The sequence below is a fragment of the Zootoca vivipara genome, chromosome 2 (assembly GCF_965207765.1).
Source record: "Zootoca vivipara chromosome 2, rZooViv2.hap1.1, whole genome shotgun sequence".
NCBI lineage: Eukaryota > Metazoa > Chordata > Lepidosauria > Squamata > Lacertidae > Zootoca > Zootoca vivipara.
The window spans coordinates 42198725-42218572 of NC_142584.1; the positions used below are offsets into that span (position 1 = coordinate 42198725).

Consider the following 19848-nt stretch of genomic DNA (forward strand, 5'->3'; position numbering starts at 1 on the left):
GGGACACCATATACACTTCTTGACCATGCACAGGCAGGTGGTTTTTTTTAAGATTATATTTTCTTCACAACATGGAAATATGTGTTTTCATCTCACTTCCTAAATTTTCATGCTGTGTGTCCATGTTCATAAATATGGGCTAAATACAATGTGAAATGGGCTCCATGTTATGAGATAGCTTGAAAATCTGTACATACTTGGTAATTCGTCAAGACACACTAAAGTGTCAAATGTGGGTGTTTAGTGTAAATATGTGCGGTCCAATTCAGAGAGAAAGCAAAGCTGCATTTCTACGATGCATTCTTAGGTGTAGATCCTACTGGACTTAGTGCCTGCGTATCTTCCTTCAGTTCCATGGAAATCAATGGGGAGATTGCCAGTGACTAACTCTCTGGATGGGGAACTGGAATTTTCGGTAGAAAGGTTTGGGTTCCCACTTTCTTGTGTCTTAAAAGGGAAGTGTCATTTTTTTTGAAAAAAACAAAAACAAAAAACCTTCATAATTTATGAGGTCCTCATGTTTGCTTTTCATGGCTATCTGTGCCCAATCAGCTCAATCTGAAACTCACAGCTTTAGATGGTGTACCAGATGAATCTGATTCCTACATTGCAGTCTCTATCAAATGGCACACAAACTTTCTGAAGGGGCGATCTATATGACTGTCTTGCTCTCTCACACAGATGCATTTCAATATTGTCACACATCCGTATCAAATTCATTTCAGGGGCACCCCGTCATCTCCACCCATAATAAACTGTTAAGGGATGTCATGCTCACATGATAAGCCACCACGAGAAAAGCAAAGACCAGCATGGCAGAATGGTTTTGCAGTATAGCATACAAAAACGCTACTCTGTGGACCAGGTTCCTAAACGTTAGGACTTCCTGCTTGCAGTTTACTACTACCGTATTAGCGTTGCCATTTAGGATTTCCAGTACCATGGAGAGCTCCCACCGGTCTTGAAAGTGAGGGCTATTGAGCAATATTCTTCGACGGCGTTACATCTGTTGTACCTTGATTCTAGAAACATAAATCCATTCATAAAACCTGACGCTGAATACCACAGCTGGGTAGTAGGGGAAAGGAGGGGGGGGGAAGGGGCGATATATCTATGGGAAAGTGTGCGTGAGCCCAGCGAAAAGACCAGTATTTAATAGGGTATTACTGTGTCTTATTGGCCACCTGATGTTATTATTCTGCTGGGCAGTGACAGATGCATCCTTGAACAAGCAATGACATTGAAAGCCTGTTTGGCAGGAGAGGGGACTTTTATTCAAAGTGATATTAAAGAATCGCTTTCCTGCATCATTTGGCAAAGGCAAGTAAATTGTTCATTCAGAAACAGGACTGGCATGCGCGTAGGCACACACACTCACGCTCACACTCACACTCACTCTTATGCACGCACACGCTGGACTCTCCAAACGTAGCGGGATGATAATAATAATAACAACCTCTCCCCTCTAAAGCTCCGCTTCGCCTTGTCATCCTAAGAAAGATCACTTTAGACAAATATGTCGCCTCCCAATTATCAGCTGCCTCAAGGTGTGCCGAGAAACCCGGCTTGGGCGGCTTCTTTTTCTACGTGCTTCCTTCCTTCAGTTAGCAACACATCCCATCTCTCGCTATATATATAAGATCGCTCTGTCCAGCCTTCCTAATAATATACAGGCGATGGGTATGCACAAGAACGAGAGGGAGAGGCATCTTTTAACGATCCCCACTTCCCCTTCATTCATATGTATGAACCGACAGAATATTTGATCAAAAGACTGAATAACAAGAAAGGCAGATCGGAGAGGGTGGGTGATTTTTTTTTTTAATTTTAAAAAAAAACTTTGAAAAAATTATTTATTTAATAAACCGCACCAGCTTTCAAAATAGCCTGCTTGGTCAATTGCATCTTGTCCGGAGCTTGCAAAGCGTCGCTCTCCCACCCCCTCCCTCCGGTCCTAAAAATATCCCCCCTCCCTCCTCCCCCCACCCCCAATAATAATAATAATCGCGCTGCAGATTGTAGAAAGGATTTGAGTGTGCAGCCAGAGAGAAAGGGATTAGAGAGCGAGAGAGCGAGAGAGCTGGAAGTTAAACTGTGCTGCATATTAAAAAAAAAAAAATGGGCGGATTGGTCTCTAGCTGAGAGCTTGGTACCACCTTCCTTTCTAAAATAAAATCTGCCTGGCATGAAGTCACAGCCTATTTCACATCCGGTTTACCCCGGGACGTACTACTACTGTCTTGGTAAAGAGCAACGCTTTTTGTTGTAGAGCTGCGCGATCTGGATCCCCAGGAAAGGGAATTTGGGTGTTGGAAATCGGAGAGCAAAGCGGCGGCGGCGGCGGCGGCGGCGGTGGCAGCAACAGCGGCGGCGGCGGCGGCAGAGTCCATGATGGCTGAGAGCGCCTAAATGAGTGAGCTGAGCAGCCGGTTCTTCGCGGCTCCCAGGCGCCCTCTCCGCCGCCAGCAGCAGCAGCAGCAGCCGCGGCATCTTGGGCGATTCTCCCAGGCGATTCTGCCGGACTTTGCCAGCACCTCGGCGGGGTCTCCAGGTAACGGTGCCTTTCTTCCCTTTTGCCAGAGCATCTGCTGGGCAGCTCTGCTCGCTGCCCCCACCCTCCCCACCCGCCTGCTTTTCCCGGGAAGAGCATTCCGTGGATGGAGGGGACTGGCTGCGCTGACTGCTCCCCTAGCAGGTACCTGGTGGGCACGATTCGCGGATCTCTCTCTCTCTCTCCCCCTCGTCTCCCCCCACCCACCCCACCCCCACCCCCTACCCAGGTTGAAATTCCGCAGCGATCGATGGGCAATTGATAAGCGGGTTTGTGGAGGGGGGAGAAGGAGAGGAGACAGAGATGGTGGTGTTGGTGGGGGGGGGGAGAGAGATCATAGGGAAGCGATCTGCTAGCAAAACAGCAACAAGAATGGCTTGTATTTTGCAGGTGGTGGGGAGGGCGCCCTTCTCCAGGAGAGAGGGAGGGAGGATATAAAGTTGCTATACGGGCAAGGGGGTGGAAAGCCCCCACAACAATCCCCCCCCCACACACCACAAGTCTCCATCACAGGCATAAGAGAAGCAGGCAAAACCGCGGAGCCGAGGTCTTCCGGAAAATGCCTCTCGGTATTATTGGATGTGGATTTTAACGGATGTGCCTAACATGGAAGAACGGGTGTGGGGGTATCTCTCCCCCCCCAATGCTTTTGCTCTTTCATTTTGAACTATTCAAAGAGAAAAAAAATAATGGTGGTGGGAAGGGGAGGGGGAGAAAGAGGAGAGGAATGGGGAGTGGATGGGAGGAAGAGAAGGCGTTTTTCTCTTTTGACACTTGCGGTGTGTGTGTCCCCTTTCCACAGGCTGCATCCACAGGCAATTATTTCTAATGATTTGGTGACTCTCTTTATCGGTGCTTTTATTGATTGATTGATTGATTGCGTGGGGGAATCGGAGGGCGAGGGAAGCGAATTGACACCGGCTGGCATTTGCAAGATTGCTCGGGCTGAGGAAGAGTGCAAAAGTTATTGCTGAAAGGGAGACGGTGCTCTGGGTGGATTTCATTCGTTTTGTTTCACCTGGAGACTGGAGATGCCACCCTCGTTTTTGCAGGGGGAGCAGCGCGATTTTCTGAGCATCCTCCTGCCGTGAGGGTCTCTCTCTGTCACTGCCTTGCCACGACTGTCCATTTGGAGAGCCCTCCCCCCTCTATTGCACCCTTCCTCGCCGTTTAGCTTTCAGCTTTCCTCACGCGCCAAACACAGCTCTTCTGTTACGCTGCCTCTCCTCTCCATGCCGTCTTGTGTTGATAGGGTCGTGTTGCCTGGAATTCGGCTCCTCTGTTCCATTGCTTTCCAATAGTCTAGTCAGTCCAAGTGCAGGAGAGGAGAGGAGAAAAATTTTGGGTAAGAACAATGCATCTGAAGTGGATTCCAGCACTAGACACATACTAAGAGGAAGGCAGCAACAGTATTTGCCTAAACAGACCAGGCTGCTTCCAGAAATATCATCTATAGTTTGAGACTGGGGTGGATGGGGGAACAGAAGTGGTGGGGTAGACTCTCTCTTTGCACATTAATTGAAATTGGATTGGACTTAGTTGTGAAGTGGGGGGGGGGGGTGAAAGGATACTTTTGTAACATGGGTGTCCTAACAACAACAACAACAATGGAGAGAGAGAAAGATTTTGGAGAAGACAATGTGCATGCAGTCATCAGCACATGATTTGATTATGATGCATGTCCTTTAGATTGATGGAAGCATCAATGTGCATGGCCAGCAATGCAATCCTGGGGGGGAAATACATTACCCTGCTGCTAAAATTGCTTGGTGGCCAAGAAGGCAGGCATGGAGATCCCTCCAGAAGAAAGTTCTCACCACAGGACCTCCTGTGAATCTCCATGACCTCAGGGGACACCCTTTCCCTCAGCACTGAATGAGGCAGTCAAGGGACACTTTCTCACTCATGAAAAGTAAAAGAATATTTAAATTATTTCTGGTTATTTTATGTTGCCAGCAAAAATAATCACAGATACAGCACTCAAAAGTAGTAGAACTTAATGAGAATCCTTTTTTTTTTTAGTGCCAGAGCACTTTAAGCACCAGGTAGATCAGATGGAACTAAAGGAAGAACCCAACCTCTAGAGTGTCTAGAAATTATTAGATGTGCTAAGGATGGGGCCATTTTCTTTTTCTCTGAATGGTGCACCATTGGGAGATCACTGCTTGACATTCAAGGCAAAGCATCCAAAGTTCTTCTAGACCTGTTGTGTCTTCAAGCAGTTTTCCCAAGTAAGAAATGTTGACTTGTGTTTTTATTTTGTTTTCAGCTGAACATCTGTAATCTACCATGAAGAGGATGCATCTTCTCTGTGACCGCCTTTGGGCCTGGGTTCTCCTTATGAGCACACTAACTGGACAAAGGTGGGGAAAGAGTTTATTTTTAAAAAAAACAAAAAACAAAAACACATTCATTAATATAAGTTTGGAACTCTTTTGCTATTGGTTGCATCAAAAGAATAAGAAAGAAGCCGCACATGTACTGGGCTACTACTAATTGTATGTGGGGGAAGTTAATCCTGCTCAAATCCCAGCTAAGTCGAAATACGAGAAGATTGAAAGAAAACTACAGTTTGTTTGCATAACATCTTTTAATGCAATTGCTCTTCAAAAAAGAGTTCAGCAAGACTACTTTACCCACCCTAAGGTTAGACTGGTGATTTAAATGCAGCTAAAATTAGATAGGCCTTTGCACAGATAATTTTTGCAACCATTTATTCTCCGCAGAGGGGAAACCACAGCTTTGTTTTAGCAATTTATACAGAGATTTCTTTATTGTCAGTTTTCACTGAAATTAGCAGGACTGCAGACTATAGGACTGAACCTTACTTGTTAAGTAGTTGCTCTATAATACTGAGTTTGAGGCCCATCTCCACTTTCTGGAAGTGAGTTCCATTGAACTCAATAGGATTAACTTCTGAGTAGAGGTTCATAGGTTTGTGCTGCTAAAATACATTGGGTTTAAAAAAATGTGAACAATTGTGCCTAAATATTGTAGTTGTGGATTTGAAATTTTAAGTATGGTTTAACACCATGTTAGAGAAGGATGCAATCTAATTGTATTATTAGACACGGGAAATTGGTCACTAACACCAAAAGAATGGAAAATACACTTCAAACATACTGAATGGGGGGATGGGGAGAATTCGTAGACTTTGAAATGTGCATATAAGAATCACCTCTATGAATAATGCATATATTGAATATATCATTGGAAACATGTTTTCATTCTGGATGACGAATTATAGGTAGAAAATTGTTCCCCATAACTCCCTTCCCTTTATCCAGCAGCATTATATAAATCATCCTCAGGTAACAGTGTAAATGTGTGTTTTTGTAATGAGTTGGGGGCAGAGGATTTTCGGATTTAGCTTCAGCATTTATTCTAAAAGAACAGGACAATAAAATAAATATAGAAGCAAAAGATGTGTACAGCTCTATTTCGCACAGCTGATGAGTGACGAAGGAACAAAAATGCCGGTTTCCTAAAGAAAAGGGGAGAGGGAGAACTTTGACCCGTGGATATCTTCCTCTGTTTTGTCATTTTCTCTTTGTCATGTGCTGGTGTGTATGTTTCACTGGAATTGTGGATTTGGAACTGGTAATCAAGATGCATTTGCCTGCTTTTGAAAAATTATATGAGGTGTCACTATTATAATGACCTGTAGATGGAGTCAGTGCACAGTGTTTTATTATACAGTTGTTTAGTATGAAACCCCAAACACAGTCACTGACATTTTGCTTCAAGATGTTCAAAATACACTGAAACACCCCCCCCCCAATAATTTCATAGGTAAAATCCTTGCACAGGTTTGTCTTATGGCTGTTTGGAGACCAATAACACAAAGGGGACCAGTCAAATGGAAGGCAGGGTCACAAATTTGTAATCCGACAGTTGTGTTTATAAATGGCATACCAATGCTTGTGAGAGGTGGGGCTTTTTTCTTTTCTTAAAAAAAAAAAGAAGGACTGGTGGATTGTGTCAAAGAGAAATGATAGGAAACACGGGAAGTTTTACATTTCTAATGTTTGGTTTCATGATGGTGGAGAAAGGGACTTGTGTTCGCATTATATAGAGGCCTATTTAGAAGGAGACACCTGCTCAACGGAGTGTTTACCTGAGGAAAAAAATAGCAAGACTTATAAGTTGATGTCTTTAAAAGCATCACGTTCAGGAAATAGGTATCGTCAATTGTATCTTCCCAATGTTGCCAATAGTATGTCACTTTGATCTTTATCTCTCATTTACATATGCATGCATTTATCAGTACATGAGCAAATTCTAGAATATAATTAAGTATAGTAAGGCTGCAGGTCTATACCCAGTTTCCTGGGAGGGTGGTCCACTGAACTCAACAGGACCCGCTCCTGAATGGACATATATAGGGCTGTGTAGTAAAGCACACCAATAGGATTGCCCATTGAAATTAATATTGCTTAAGCCGATTACTGTTCACATAAACCCCATTGGTTTCAATGGGACATAACAAGGCCTATATATGTTTCTGCATTTTGCCCATTGTTCTTACCCACCTTCATCCTGAGATAGGCATTGAAGAGCAGCTTGGTTCCTAAGAGTCATTTCCATCTGGTCTTTCTTCAGAGAATTGTGTTGGCATTTAGATTAATGGCATGTGACCAGGAGAAACACACTGAAGATCATGCTGATTATGGAAAATGTAGTAGAATAATTAGGCATCAGGACACTTCTTGGTTCCACTTCCAAGGAAAAAATGGGCCACTGCATTTCTGCAGGAGTTTGACCACATTGTACTTGAAAGGCTTTGGTACGTCTGAAAAGCACATGGCAAACACGTGTCAGGAAGCCTTTATCAGATTGTGCTCTTGGGGACATGTTGATATTGTGTCTCCAAAAGTGCAAATTACCTTCAGATGCTACAGAATAGATGCAGTTAGCACATGAAGGAAATGCAGAGACGCATCTTATCTGGAATGTGGCAGGTGGCCCTTAACAAACTATATAGGGTAGTACACTCTTGTTCCTTACGAGTAGCAAAAAAAGAAAAGCAAAGAAAAATTCCCCCCTCTGATGTGTAAAAATAATAACAGGGAATTTAATAAACACCCGCCATTTTGCAAAGGTGTACTTAGGATAGGAATTACATTACACCTTTAGTGAGCTACTGGTAATTATGTACTTTGTGGTTTTATATTCTGATTTTATCCTATGAACTGCCCTGAGACCTGCAGATATAGGGCAGTATAATCTAACAACAGCAGCAGCAGCATTTCTTATTCAGAATCAAATTAATTGTAATTAAACACACTCTGTGTTTGCTTATGTGCATTTTTTAACTGGTAGTTTGAAGGAACACTGTTTCAATTTGAAATTTTTTATGGGGGGGGGAAACATTTGAAAGAGTATAGCTGAATTTTTCTACTCATAAAAAGGTACTACAAACTAGCCCTTTTCCATATTTCTGCTTGTTAACTGTACAAAAATCTCATATTCACATTTAGGAAGAGTAACACTAGCTTAATATTGTATATTGCCCACCTCAATGACAGTTTAAGGGAAAAGATGATCAGTATAATTGTACCTTATAAAACATTTATCCCCTTTGTTAACATTCATGAAGAGGTATGGTTCAGAGGACTTTTTGGAGCAAAGATTTTTGTTCATTACCTCACATCAGATACCCAAAAGAAGGCTGATTCAGTAATAATGTATGTGACAAAGTGATCAAGAGGAAAGTAGCTTGGGGTTCAAGGGCTAAGTCCTGCTGAGTTTACACTGGCAAATGGCCCACTTTGCAAATAGGATCTTTCCCAGTTAAAGGGCAGAAGAAGGACTCCAAGATTTGGCTCTTAGACAACCATGATAGATGATTAGGAGAAAACAGTATGGCTTGTACTTGAAAGTGCAGAAAGGGGAGCACTTTCTTAATGACAAGAACTTCAGGACAGAACTTAGCTTGTGGCAAAGCCATGGAAACCAGCTGCGACTAGTATTCATATATCAGAACTGCATTCTGGTGAAAATAGAGCTATACTACCATGCTAACCCATTAGCTTTCCAGTTGATAATTGTAGCTAATTTCAGCAGCTGGATCTCAAGACCTGCTGCATGAACCATAAAACCATATCCCTGCAATTCCCAGGATGCCAGAGCAGCACTGCCGTCAGGTATATTGGGTGCAGATTTGGGCAGGAAGTATAAAATCTAGGAGAGAGATGGGGGAATGTCCCTGCTATCTCAAAATGTAATTTCCTGTTTGCTAAGCAACGATTTAGGTATGCCACCAGGTTGATTTTCCTAAAACAAAAGCAAAGACGTCAATAAAATTCAGAAGGTGTAAATGGGTTTGCATTTTAGTAAAGAAAAATCAGAAATGACTACACCAGGCACCCCCAAACTGCGGCCCTCCAGATGTTTTGGCGTACAATTCCCATGATCCCTAGCTAACAGGACCAGTGGTCAGGGATGATGGGAATTGTAGTCCAAAACATCTGGAGGGCTGAAGTTTGGGGATGCCTGGACTACACCTTTTATGATGGTGCCCACCAGCTTATGGGGATGCAAACAAGGCTGTGCTACATGGAGATATCATTGGCTGGAATTCTAAACATACTTTGTTGAAACCACTGCTACATATTTCTAAGGGGGAATGTTTAGTAACGGGTTGTTGATTATTAGCTCCCGGTGCAATCCATACCAAGTCTACTCAGAAGGAAGCACCATTGAATACAATGGTGCTGAACCCCAGATTATTGGGGTTAGGGTTGCAGTTTACTTCTGTTAGCATATTTAGATGCTTTATGTACTTCTTTTATGCTAAGCTTTCATAAACTGGTTATTTTTTGCTTGTTTTTTTTTGAGAAATGAAGGAAAACACACTGTTTTACACTTTTTACACTCATAAATCCGTAGCCTGGAAAGTAGAAATAATGCATAAAACAGCATAAAAAATAAAGGATCATAACTGTATACTGATACCCCCCCCCCCCCGGAACTAAAAGTTGAGTTACTGCATGAGAGAGAGGAATAGACAGTTGAGCGAGCAATGGATATGTCTATATCTGTATCGTCCTGGTTCAAACTGAGAAGTTATTTTAAAATGTCTCCAGGGATGGAAGAGAGAGCTTTAATGTCATAGACATTAAAGAGAAATTAAAGAATTTAATATAACAGGGATCAAGCACAAATGTGTGAGCCCTCCCCCCTCCCCCGCCATGCTCAGTGGTGGTGGGTTGGTGATTTACTATTACAGGGCAGAGGGAAGAGGAAAACAGTCGCAGTGGGGAGATGTGTGTCAATGAATGGAATAAAGGGTCTGAAACCTTGAACAGAAGCACCCCACATCACATCATTTTGTTGCAGGGCCTCTGTTGTCTAATTTATTATCCATTTCTAGGCATCCTTGTGCATTGCTCTAAGCTGCCCAATGACTATGCATCCTTTAAAAAGAAAGCATGCAGGAGATAGTATCCAATAATGCTACTACAATCTGGCATGATGGAAGAGATTTTGCATCTATAAATCAGTATAAGCAAGATTAAGCAGATTTCAGAATTATGATTTTGTAGGTTTGTTGGTGGATTAATGGTTTATAATGTTAACAGCAGTGTTTTCCCTCCTAGCTATGGACAGTCAACTTCCTTACAAGATGAAATTAAGGACAACACAACAATATTCACTCGAATTCTGGACCGCTTGCTTGATGGTTACGATAACCGCCTGAGACCCGGATTGGGAGGTGTGTGTTATTGTACTTTCTAAATTGACTTTACGAACAAAATTGCCTAAAATGATTGTTACTTTTCCTCTTTGAAAATGTGATCATATTACCTTATATGTTTGTCAAATGAAAAAATCAACAAAGAGGTATTGAAAACTGATCCATCCCTTGCTAAATCCTCTCTTGTCGTCATATAAACACTTCTTAATATGTGGCCAAATTCCATGATCCAAAAGATGAACAAAGATCCCCCCAGATCCTCTCATAACATTGATTAAGGTCACAAATCTAGGCACATTTGCTTAAGAGCAAATCCCATTGAATATAATGGGATTCACTTCTGGGTAAGCATCCATTGGGTTGGGCAGTAAATATCTAAATCAAAGTTAATGAAAGTCTCATCTTCCATGACTGATGCTGTATTAAATCTTTAAAGACCAAATCATTCCCATTAAATCAGATTTATACTTTGCTCCCAGATTGAACTCAGTTAGATTAAAGGTAGCAGTGGTGATCATATTTGTTTGTAAGTAATTCCCACTAATGACAATAGGGCATACTCAAAACAAAATAAAAAAAATTCCTTCCAGTAGCACATTAGAGACCAACTAAGTTTGTCATTGGTATGAGCTTTCGTGTGCATACACACTTCTTCAGATACTATCATATAAATCAGATACTTGATCAGATACTATCATATAAATGTGTTTTGTGATTGAGTCTCTAACCCTGTTGCCAGAAGTGGGTCATATTGATTTAAGGACTGCCTAATCAGTTCTAACAGTTGACTTCAGAGCCAAAATCAGCCTTTTTACACAGTCCTGAAAATGTGAAATACGAACTGTGACATAATTAGGAAAATAATCACATCACTATTTATTTATTTATTTTAAAATGGCATCTTTAAACTTACTGATCTCTGCAAACAGAGGAAGTGTGAGTCGACTGTATTTCTTGTTTTATTAACATATAATGCTTTTCTAGGATTTTTTAAAATGTATTCAAAAACATTTTCTTCTTAAGAGTTCTCCGATGCCGCAGCCTACCACAATTTATGTGGGGGACTGTCCCAATTTCTACTTCTGATTGTAGTTCCTCACATTACAGCAATGACTGCTCCAGAGAGTTTCTCAACATCCAGGAGCACTCTTTTTGGGTGTTGGTGGGTGTAAAAGGGGGCAACAAAAGGAAGGGGCAGCATAAGATGTGCTGGTGACATGTCTAAGCACTCAAGATATAGTACGCTCAAGGTTGTTCTTAATGATTTTTTATTTGATGCATCAACTTGTATCTAATATTTGTCAAATAACTTTCAAAATCTTATGAACTTCCAAGGACATGACCATTAAGATAATTACTGGGATCCAAAGAACACATGTGTGTGGGTGTGTCAGAGAACTGAGCATTCAACCAGAGCTTTGACTTCTATTTCTCCTTCAGGAGTTCTCGCTGTGATAGAGACAATGGCTTGGATCCATAACCAAAAATGAAAACCCACTCACAGGACTCTACCTCTGGAGGAAGGATGGGAGGCAATTTTTGCTGACTCCTCCTTTCCCCTGAAGAATCCATCTGAGAAGCTGCTCTGGAGGATTAGATCCTCTCTATAACAGTATGGGAAGCAGGGGGCAGGGCGGGTTTGCAGAGGGAATCAGCAAAACTTCGCTCACCCTTGTTTCATCCAGCGGGAGCCTCTGCTGAGTCTCAGCCCCCCTTTGTACGGAAATGGAAGGAAGGAACCCTTGTATTCATGCAAAGGATGCTCTGGATTCAACCCGGCATGTTTGCTTGAATCAAACGGTACCTTGTCTCTTCAGCAGCTGGAATTGCTGCAGCAAAAACAGAAAGTTAAAAGAAAAAAAAGAAAAATCAGCTGTATGTATAGTTCTCTCATCTGTGCACATATCATTTCTTTTGATCCCAAACCGTCTACTAAGCATAAAGTGATGAAAAAAAAATGTTCAGCTATCAGGTATGTACGTTTCATAGAAAATGAAATGTTTTTCCACTTGTCATATTTAATTTCAACAACCCTAAAATAAGTATTCATTCGCCACACACAAAACACAATATGCACAATCTATCATCTAACCAGTTATTCAGTGCCTCCCCCACTCCTCACCCCCGTTATCTGTTGTCTGTTACTTTTATCAGATTCCCCTGTAGATGCTGAATAAAGTCTTTATTATAATGGCATTGAATTTAGCGATGATTGTTTTTAAACTTTGGCCTTGTTGAGTATATATTGTTCGTAGATTATGAAGAACTGAAGAAAATAATGGATTGTTCTGCACTGGGGATGTTGAATTTAATTTTGGAAGCTATATTTATAAAATCAAACCAGGAATCATTCTGCTTGCTTCCTGTGCTGCTATTTCCTCTACTTTCATGTAAACTCAAGGATTAGCCCAGAAATAAATATTTCTTGATCCTTGATTAATACAATAGTAGGTTTTAGTCAACCGTAATGGTTCTCGCCGAACATACTATACAAGTAAAGCTGGATGGATCTCATTTAAGAATATGAATTAGTGGTAATGCCTTTTCTGATTAGGCGAAGGGATAATTGGATGCAATTTAAATCAATTATTAAAAATGATTCAGGGGTATTCAAACTGCTGTGAGTGGGGATTAAAGGGAGGCTTGAGAATGCCACCCATAACCTGTGAATTGGACTGAAGCAGGATGAATCCAGGTAGATAATGCAGTGCCAGTCGCTAGTTGCAGCATACTTAGTCCAGGGCTAGTTCCTTTATTCTGAAATACTTTCTGCATTAAGGTGCCTTTTTCCTTCTGACCACCTCCCCCACCCCCACCAAGACATAAGGTTTAACTTCTGCATATAGCCAAGAGACCAAGAGAAAAAAACTGATTAGATTTTGAAAATTGATTTCATTCATGATCACGTATAATCACGACATGCCATAGCACAGATCAGCGGCCCCATTTTCAACATCTGCATTGGCATAGCTAACAACACTGGTAGTTTGCAGTAGTGTGTTAACATGGCTCTTAAATATCTCCCCACTGTGAACTCATTTCTTTTCTGATAAAGTTCTAGGATTTGTCAATAAAACATTTGAATCAAGCATGTAACTTTGAGAAACAGCACATTTTACTGGTGCCTGTCTAATAAAACTGTTACTATTCAAAGGAGCAGCTTCCAAAAAAGTATTATCTATAAAACCCAGGAATTCTGTGGTATGGAAGACATTTTCAGGGCCTGTGTGTGCATTGCGACCACATCATTGGGTGTACTATAGCCATTGGGTTGGTGGCCATTAGCAGCTAAAAAAAAACCTAGTGCAGTGCAACTGTTGAGAGTCAAATATGCATTGTGGGATATCTGACAAACGTGCAATCTTTAAAACAGCATTATTTATGTGGATAAAGATAAAATAACATAAAATCATGCCTTTAATCATATTTTCAACATGATATAGAGCCTGGAGACATCTAAGGCCACAATCCAAGCTCATTTCAGACAAGACCCAAGACAGTTTGGGTCTGCCCCCAAACTGATGTGTTGGGGTGAGGGTGGGAGGGGAGCTGGTTCCCCCAGATCTGAAGTTTGCAGAGTTCTCTGACACCCCTATCACTTAGGTTTCTCAAAATCTGGTAGCTTTGGCAGGAAGACACACACGATGAACAAACATTCTTATCCAGTCTCTTGTCAGCATGGCTTCTGAAGATTGCAGTATAAATATATTGTATTCCCATTTTCCTTGGCCAGCATGAGATGGAGATGGATTAGTCAAGGCTCTGTAGAGTTTCAAATGTATAGCTCTGTATATTTGTGGGGTTTTTTTTGTTTTGTTTTGTTTTTTGAAGACAACTCCTATTACATGTGCAATGATACATTCAGTGGAGTTTTGACCCTTGATCCAATTCAAATTCTGTTTTCATAGGGAACTGAATTAGTATGCTCTTGTTCAAGTAGAATCCAGCAGTTCTGGTAGCTAGGTCCAATAATTATCTCTTAGGCAACCAAGTGTCCCCCCCCCCAATCTTTTAAGTAAACAGCGTGTATTTGTATGAACACCTTCCACCTCTGAGTTATTATTTATCCTTAAGCAAGTGTTCCAAAATAGAAAACTTAAACAGCTCAAGTAAAGATTGAGGAGATAGGATGAAGATTAGATTCTTTGGCAAGACCACCTCACCACTGTGCCAACAGCTGTATTTTTAAACAGAGATAATACCACTTAATGACATATAGATTAGTGGCATAAGTACGGTGATAATATATCACTTGTATCGATTGATTGTCCATCAATTAAAGATGGTAAGGAAGTTATCCTGAGATGTTTAGCAGAACACAGACCTATGTCAACTAGTAAGCTAAGGGGTAAGAGTGATATCATTATTGCATTTCACCATCCAACATCCAGATGCCATCAATGTGCCAGAGAGACATCCAACTATAATGTCCTGAAGCTATATATTTGTACGAGTGCATCTTTCAGCTATGATGTTTGCAAAATCCTTGCAGTAAATAAAGCATCATATTTTATGCCGCAGTACTACTAATAGTTAATTCACCTTACTCAAAGTAAGCCAGTGCTATAAGGCTTAATATCTGGTTGGAGCCTTGATCACTGGAAAGCATTCCAACCAGGTCTACAAACCCTCACGCAAATAAATCCAACAGGCATTAAGAATGGTTAAGCTCCTGTATTTGGATGTGTGGCTATTAATCTTTAGTCACACAAGAACTATGAATCTTCCAGTGTACCCAGTGACATTAGTATAATAATGTCGAAGCAGTCAGACTAGCCTGTTCCCACCTGATCATGTTCTATTCTTCCTTTTTACGGTTCATACGGGACATATATTGGCTTCATATATTAGATGAACTGGTTGTTGATTCTATGTAGTTGGTCATTATTTTAAAATAATATGTTCTAGTTGTTTTCTACATCGCATAGGAGACTGTGATATCTTCCCCTGCCCTGAGTGTTTCCCTTATGAATTGAGAGTGATGGCCCATTTGTTGACTCCAACATCCTGCCCTCAAATCACTGTGATTGGAGCGCACTGGGGGGGGGGGGACTTGCTGTGATTAAAACCTAGACCTGTCCACCCTAAAAATAAATAAATAAAGCCCCCACCTTTGCACTCCTCCTTTCTCCTTTGCACCCCCCTTCCCTTTCAAGCTTTGGGCATTTCCCCAGTGAGCTTGGTTTTGCTTCTCAGAAAAGGGTGGCAGCAGCCATGCATTTAACTTTATGGAGAAATTAATGTAGGCATCCCCAAACTGCGGCCCTCCAGATGTTTTGGCCTACAACTCCCATGATCCCTAGCTAACAGGACCAGTGGTCGGGGAGGATGGGAATTGTAGTCCAAAACATCTGGAGGGTTGAAGTTTGGGGATGCCTGAATACAACTGAGCTGCTTGCAAGGTTGGACAATCCCCTATTAGCCTTTAACACATGCTTTTTAATAGAGTTATTCAACTGGGGAGGGGGGAGAGGTAATGTGAACGGCTATCCTAAATCACCCTGCTTTACCTCATTATTCAGGGTACACATAGAGCTGAGGCACAATCCTACTCTGTTTACAAACTTGTGAGCCGAAAATGGGCAAATGCTCCAGTTATACTTCTGCTAACACAGACACAGACACAGACACAGGCACAGACACACACACACACACACACGCTTCTGAGTATTTTGAAAAAAGTAGGCCTTTTATGTTAGAATTTCTGTTAGCTCCTTCTTTATGGCTTACACTGAGTGCTGAAGACCTTAGCCCACAACCTCTTCTTAGTTCCCTTGCCCCCCAGTGCATTTTTGAGGATGAAATGAAAACAGAGCAGAATTGCACTCCCTCTGTCCTCCTCATAAAGGTCATCCATAAAGATGCCTGAGGCTGTTTCGAGTCCAGGTTGGCACCAGGTTTTGTAGTCCAAAGGAACACACTCCATCTAGATGGTGGGTGTAAACACTCAAACTAATAATGGTAAAAGAAGAGATGGTTATCTTTCATTGTGAAGTTATACCCCAGGTCTGTGAGTCACTTGCTCTAAAGCAGTGTCCTATGTAAGAATGAGTCATTATTTTTGGAGCATGTAACAAAGCACAGCTGAATCATCTAATTGCAAAAGTGGTAAACAAGCACATGCATGTCTTTTTAAAAAAAACAACAACAACCCACAAATCTACGAAAGGGCAGTGCCCTTCTCAGCATGCAGAAATTATTATTATTATTATTATTATTATTATTATTATTATTATTATTAAAAACAACAACCAGAATCTACTCAGAGAAAGCTAGTTATTCATGTAGAGTTTAACAAAAATAAAGTCACCTAACATGACTGATGACATAAATGATGCAATTTGGGATGAGAGGACTCTGGGTAGGGCCATAGCTGTTGAAAAGTGTTTTCAAAGCTGTTGAAAAGCACTGCGCACCAGCACTCATTCGTCTTTTACCTAGGCCAGGTTAGCCAAAGTGGTGGCCTCTAAATATTGTGGATATCAGCTACCATCAACCCTAACCAATATATGGCCAATGGTGAGGAATGGTGTAAGTTGTTACCCAACACCTGGGGGGCACCATGTTGGTTTATCCTGACACTGATCATCATTCAAAATCACTTGGGGAAGTCAGGCACTCTGAGCACACATATTAAAATATAGGAATTTCAGCTAATTTAATTACATCGAATTCAATAGGACCTGCCAGTTAAGCCTATGAAATGCAATGCTAAGAGGTATATATAGTTTGAGAACTAAACAAATTGATAAAAAATAAACCCAGGGAGCCTGTTTCACAGGAAAAACTACATCTATCACAATCCTAGGAATGCCTACTCAGAAGTCCCATTGAGCTCAGTGGGATTTACTCCCAGGATATGTATATAGGGCTGCAGCCTTCTGGAACCAAGGCATTAAGTATTAAGTTAAGCATTAAGAGGAATCCTCTCTTCTCCCATCTGCTCCCTTCACCCTTCACCCTTCTCCATTTCAGTTCATCCCAACCTAACACAGATTTTCCTGGAAAATAGGTTTTCAGGGTTTGCATTGAACCTACTTGTGTGTAACATATAGCTAGGTCCCTTAGCTGACCTAAGGAAAAACATTAAATCTAATTTGCTCTTTTAGATGAGAGCACAGCCTTCAGTTCCCAAGCAGTTTGTTCCACCAAGAAATGAAGACTCATTTGTCAAGATGAATATTTCTTTGGGGAGCAAGAGTAACCTTACACTTTCAGTGCTTTGAGGTTAATTCTCACTATGACCCTCTTTAGGATTAAGCTCCAACCCAATTAGGCATCAAGAAAATCTGCACCTTTCTCTAAGGCAATTAATATTCTCTTGGAAGCAGGTTTGACTAGGCCACATCCATTTTGCTGGAGGACTAATTAGGAACACTCGCTGTCTAACTGCCTCTTCAATATCATTTGTATGGTTGTCAGTCCTAAGAGCAGTGAAAAAATAGCCCTCAAAAGTCACTGTGTGACAAAGCAACCATAGCTGGAACACTACAATATTCTTCTTTACTTCCCAGGAAAACATAAGTTGATAAGTTGAGCAGAATGTCCGGAGTAAGAAATTATCTCTTGATTGTAAAAAGTACACTTGCAAGTTAGGGGAAGTCATGTCCATCAGTACTTCTAGGTGTGCACCCTATGAGGCAACAGAGAGGCCACACCCCCGACTGCAGTTTAGGTATCTTCCCTATTCGAGCTGTGTGCAATACCTTCTGCTCCTCCATCTTCAATTCTCTTCTGGTCCTGGGCAAAAGTGGGGCAGGAGAGGTTGGGGCAGGAGGAGGAGGTGTGAAAGCCCTTGACTTTACACCAGCCTGACCTCTCTCTCCTCCATCCTGCACCTGTTCTTCACTCTCCAGTCCTGCAGCTTCTCCTGCCTGTGACTCTTATCTCCTGGCTGTTACAGGTTCCCCCTGTTCACCGATCCCTTATTCCAAGTCAACCTCCAACCCCGCTTCTCCTAGTGGCTACTTATCAGTATCCAACCACCACTCCTTGGTGTCCAGCCGGTCCCTGACATGTGCTCATTGCTCCCCATTCTTTTTCTCAATTCAGATCAAAACTAGTTGTTGTTGTTTTTGCAGGAAGGGGGAGAGGGATGCATCAAACACGGTATTTTTTAAAGAAACAACAGGATAGCTATGGACTGTGGCTAACACCACAAATACAGTGGTGGGAGTGCAGTGAATGCAGAGTAAATGGCAGTGTTGAACCTCACATCGAGTCTCACTCCAGGTGGAGGCACAGACCCACCTAAGCCACATTGCACATGTGTTCACCCATGGATTTAAAATAGAGGAATGTGTCTGCGGTGGCCACTTAGGTGTCACAAAAAGGACACATCTTTGAATAAAATGCGCATATGCTGATTTATATGAATAGATGCACATTTCAGAGTAATTACAGTAATTTAAATTTATTTCTTTAGTTTAAAGGATCATCTACTGCAAAAATAAATGAAGTGCCTAGGCAGTGAATAGAACACATCCATAAAACAAAATAGAATACCCGGTAGTACTTGTCTGGATAGTGGCACACAATGACAAAAGGATCTGTATGCATCAGAAAAGGCCCATATAAACAGAAAGTTCTTAATCAGGCAATCAAAGCAAAAACATTGATGGTGCTTGCTTAATATTAGTAGGGAAAGAGTTCCACAACCTAGGTGTCTTTGCATAGAACATCTCAACATAGAAATACAATCTACCATCTCACTGTGGCGGGGAAGGCCAATCAGGTGCCTGATCAGTCTGCTGCGGATGAAAATAATTTATAAGCAGCATCACACTGATGGTTTTGTGGATATGGGCCAAAATGACTAAGTTCATGTTATGGGCCAATTTTTAATATAGGAAACTGCCTTATAATGAGTCAGACCTTTGCTCCATCCAGCTCAGTATTGTCTCCACTGATTAGTACGAGCGACCCAGTGTTTCAGGTGGAAGAATTTCCCAGGAGGTGTCAAGAATTGAGACCTTCTGCAAGCAAAGCATGCTTTCTACCGTTGAGCTAAACCCCTCCTCTGATTTCAGAGCTTCTAAAAGTCAATGCGTTCTTTGTTTGGATAACAGCTTCTGGTTTTGGAACTAATGAAAGCTATTGATAAGCACTCACTATCCTAATTTCCTGCTTCATCAGAGCGTGTAACTGCAGTGAAGACCGACATCTTTGTCACCAGCTTTGGGCCTGTTTCAGACCATGATATGGTAAGTGCCATCCTATCTTCTCTCAGTTTCTCCCTGTCTGCTCTCTGCTTCTAGACCAATTTTTCGAGTCTTTCACATTGACTGATTTCAGTGCACTTAAATATTCACCTCAAGTGCCACCCCCAGTTTGATAGTTCAATTTGTTTGAAATGTTTGTAGCAGTTTTTTCCAATATGGGAAAGCATTCCTTCCTGGGAAGGAAGCATTCCCTGTGATAAAGCATGTTACTATGCAAATTGATTACTTGAAGTTATGTGGTGCAGAATACATGATTAAGAAACATCCAGCGAACCAGTTTAGGGCAATGCCAATGACAGTAAATTATGATAGTAAATTATATCTTGTCTGATTGTTCAGGCCATCCTCAGCACAGTTACTGAGGACACATATAACAC

General features: G+C 41.5%; 1 protein-coding gene across 1 annotated transcript in view; it reads left to right on the forward strand.

Moving 5' to 3' along the window:
* Positions 1–2020: 2020 nt before the first annotated feature.
* GABRA1 (gamma-aminobutyric acid type A receptor subunit alpha1) overlaps positions 2021–19848 on the forward strand; it is a 33925-nt gene continuing 16097 nt past the window's right edge. Inside the window, exons 1-4 of the mRNA XM_035099293.3 lie at positions 2021–2551; positions 4821–4914; positions 10153–10268; positions 19386–19453. Coding sequence (XP_034955184.1) covers positions 4841–4914; positions 10153–10268; positions 19386–19453 — 258 coding nt within the window. The 5' untranslated portion in view covers positions 2021–2551; positions 4821–4840. The remainder of the gene's footprint in view (positions 2552–4820; positions 4915–10152; positions 10269–19385; positions 19454–19848) is intronic.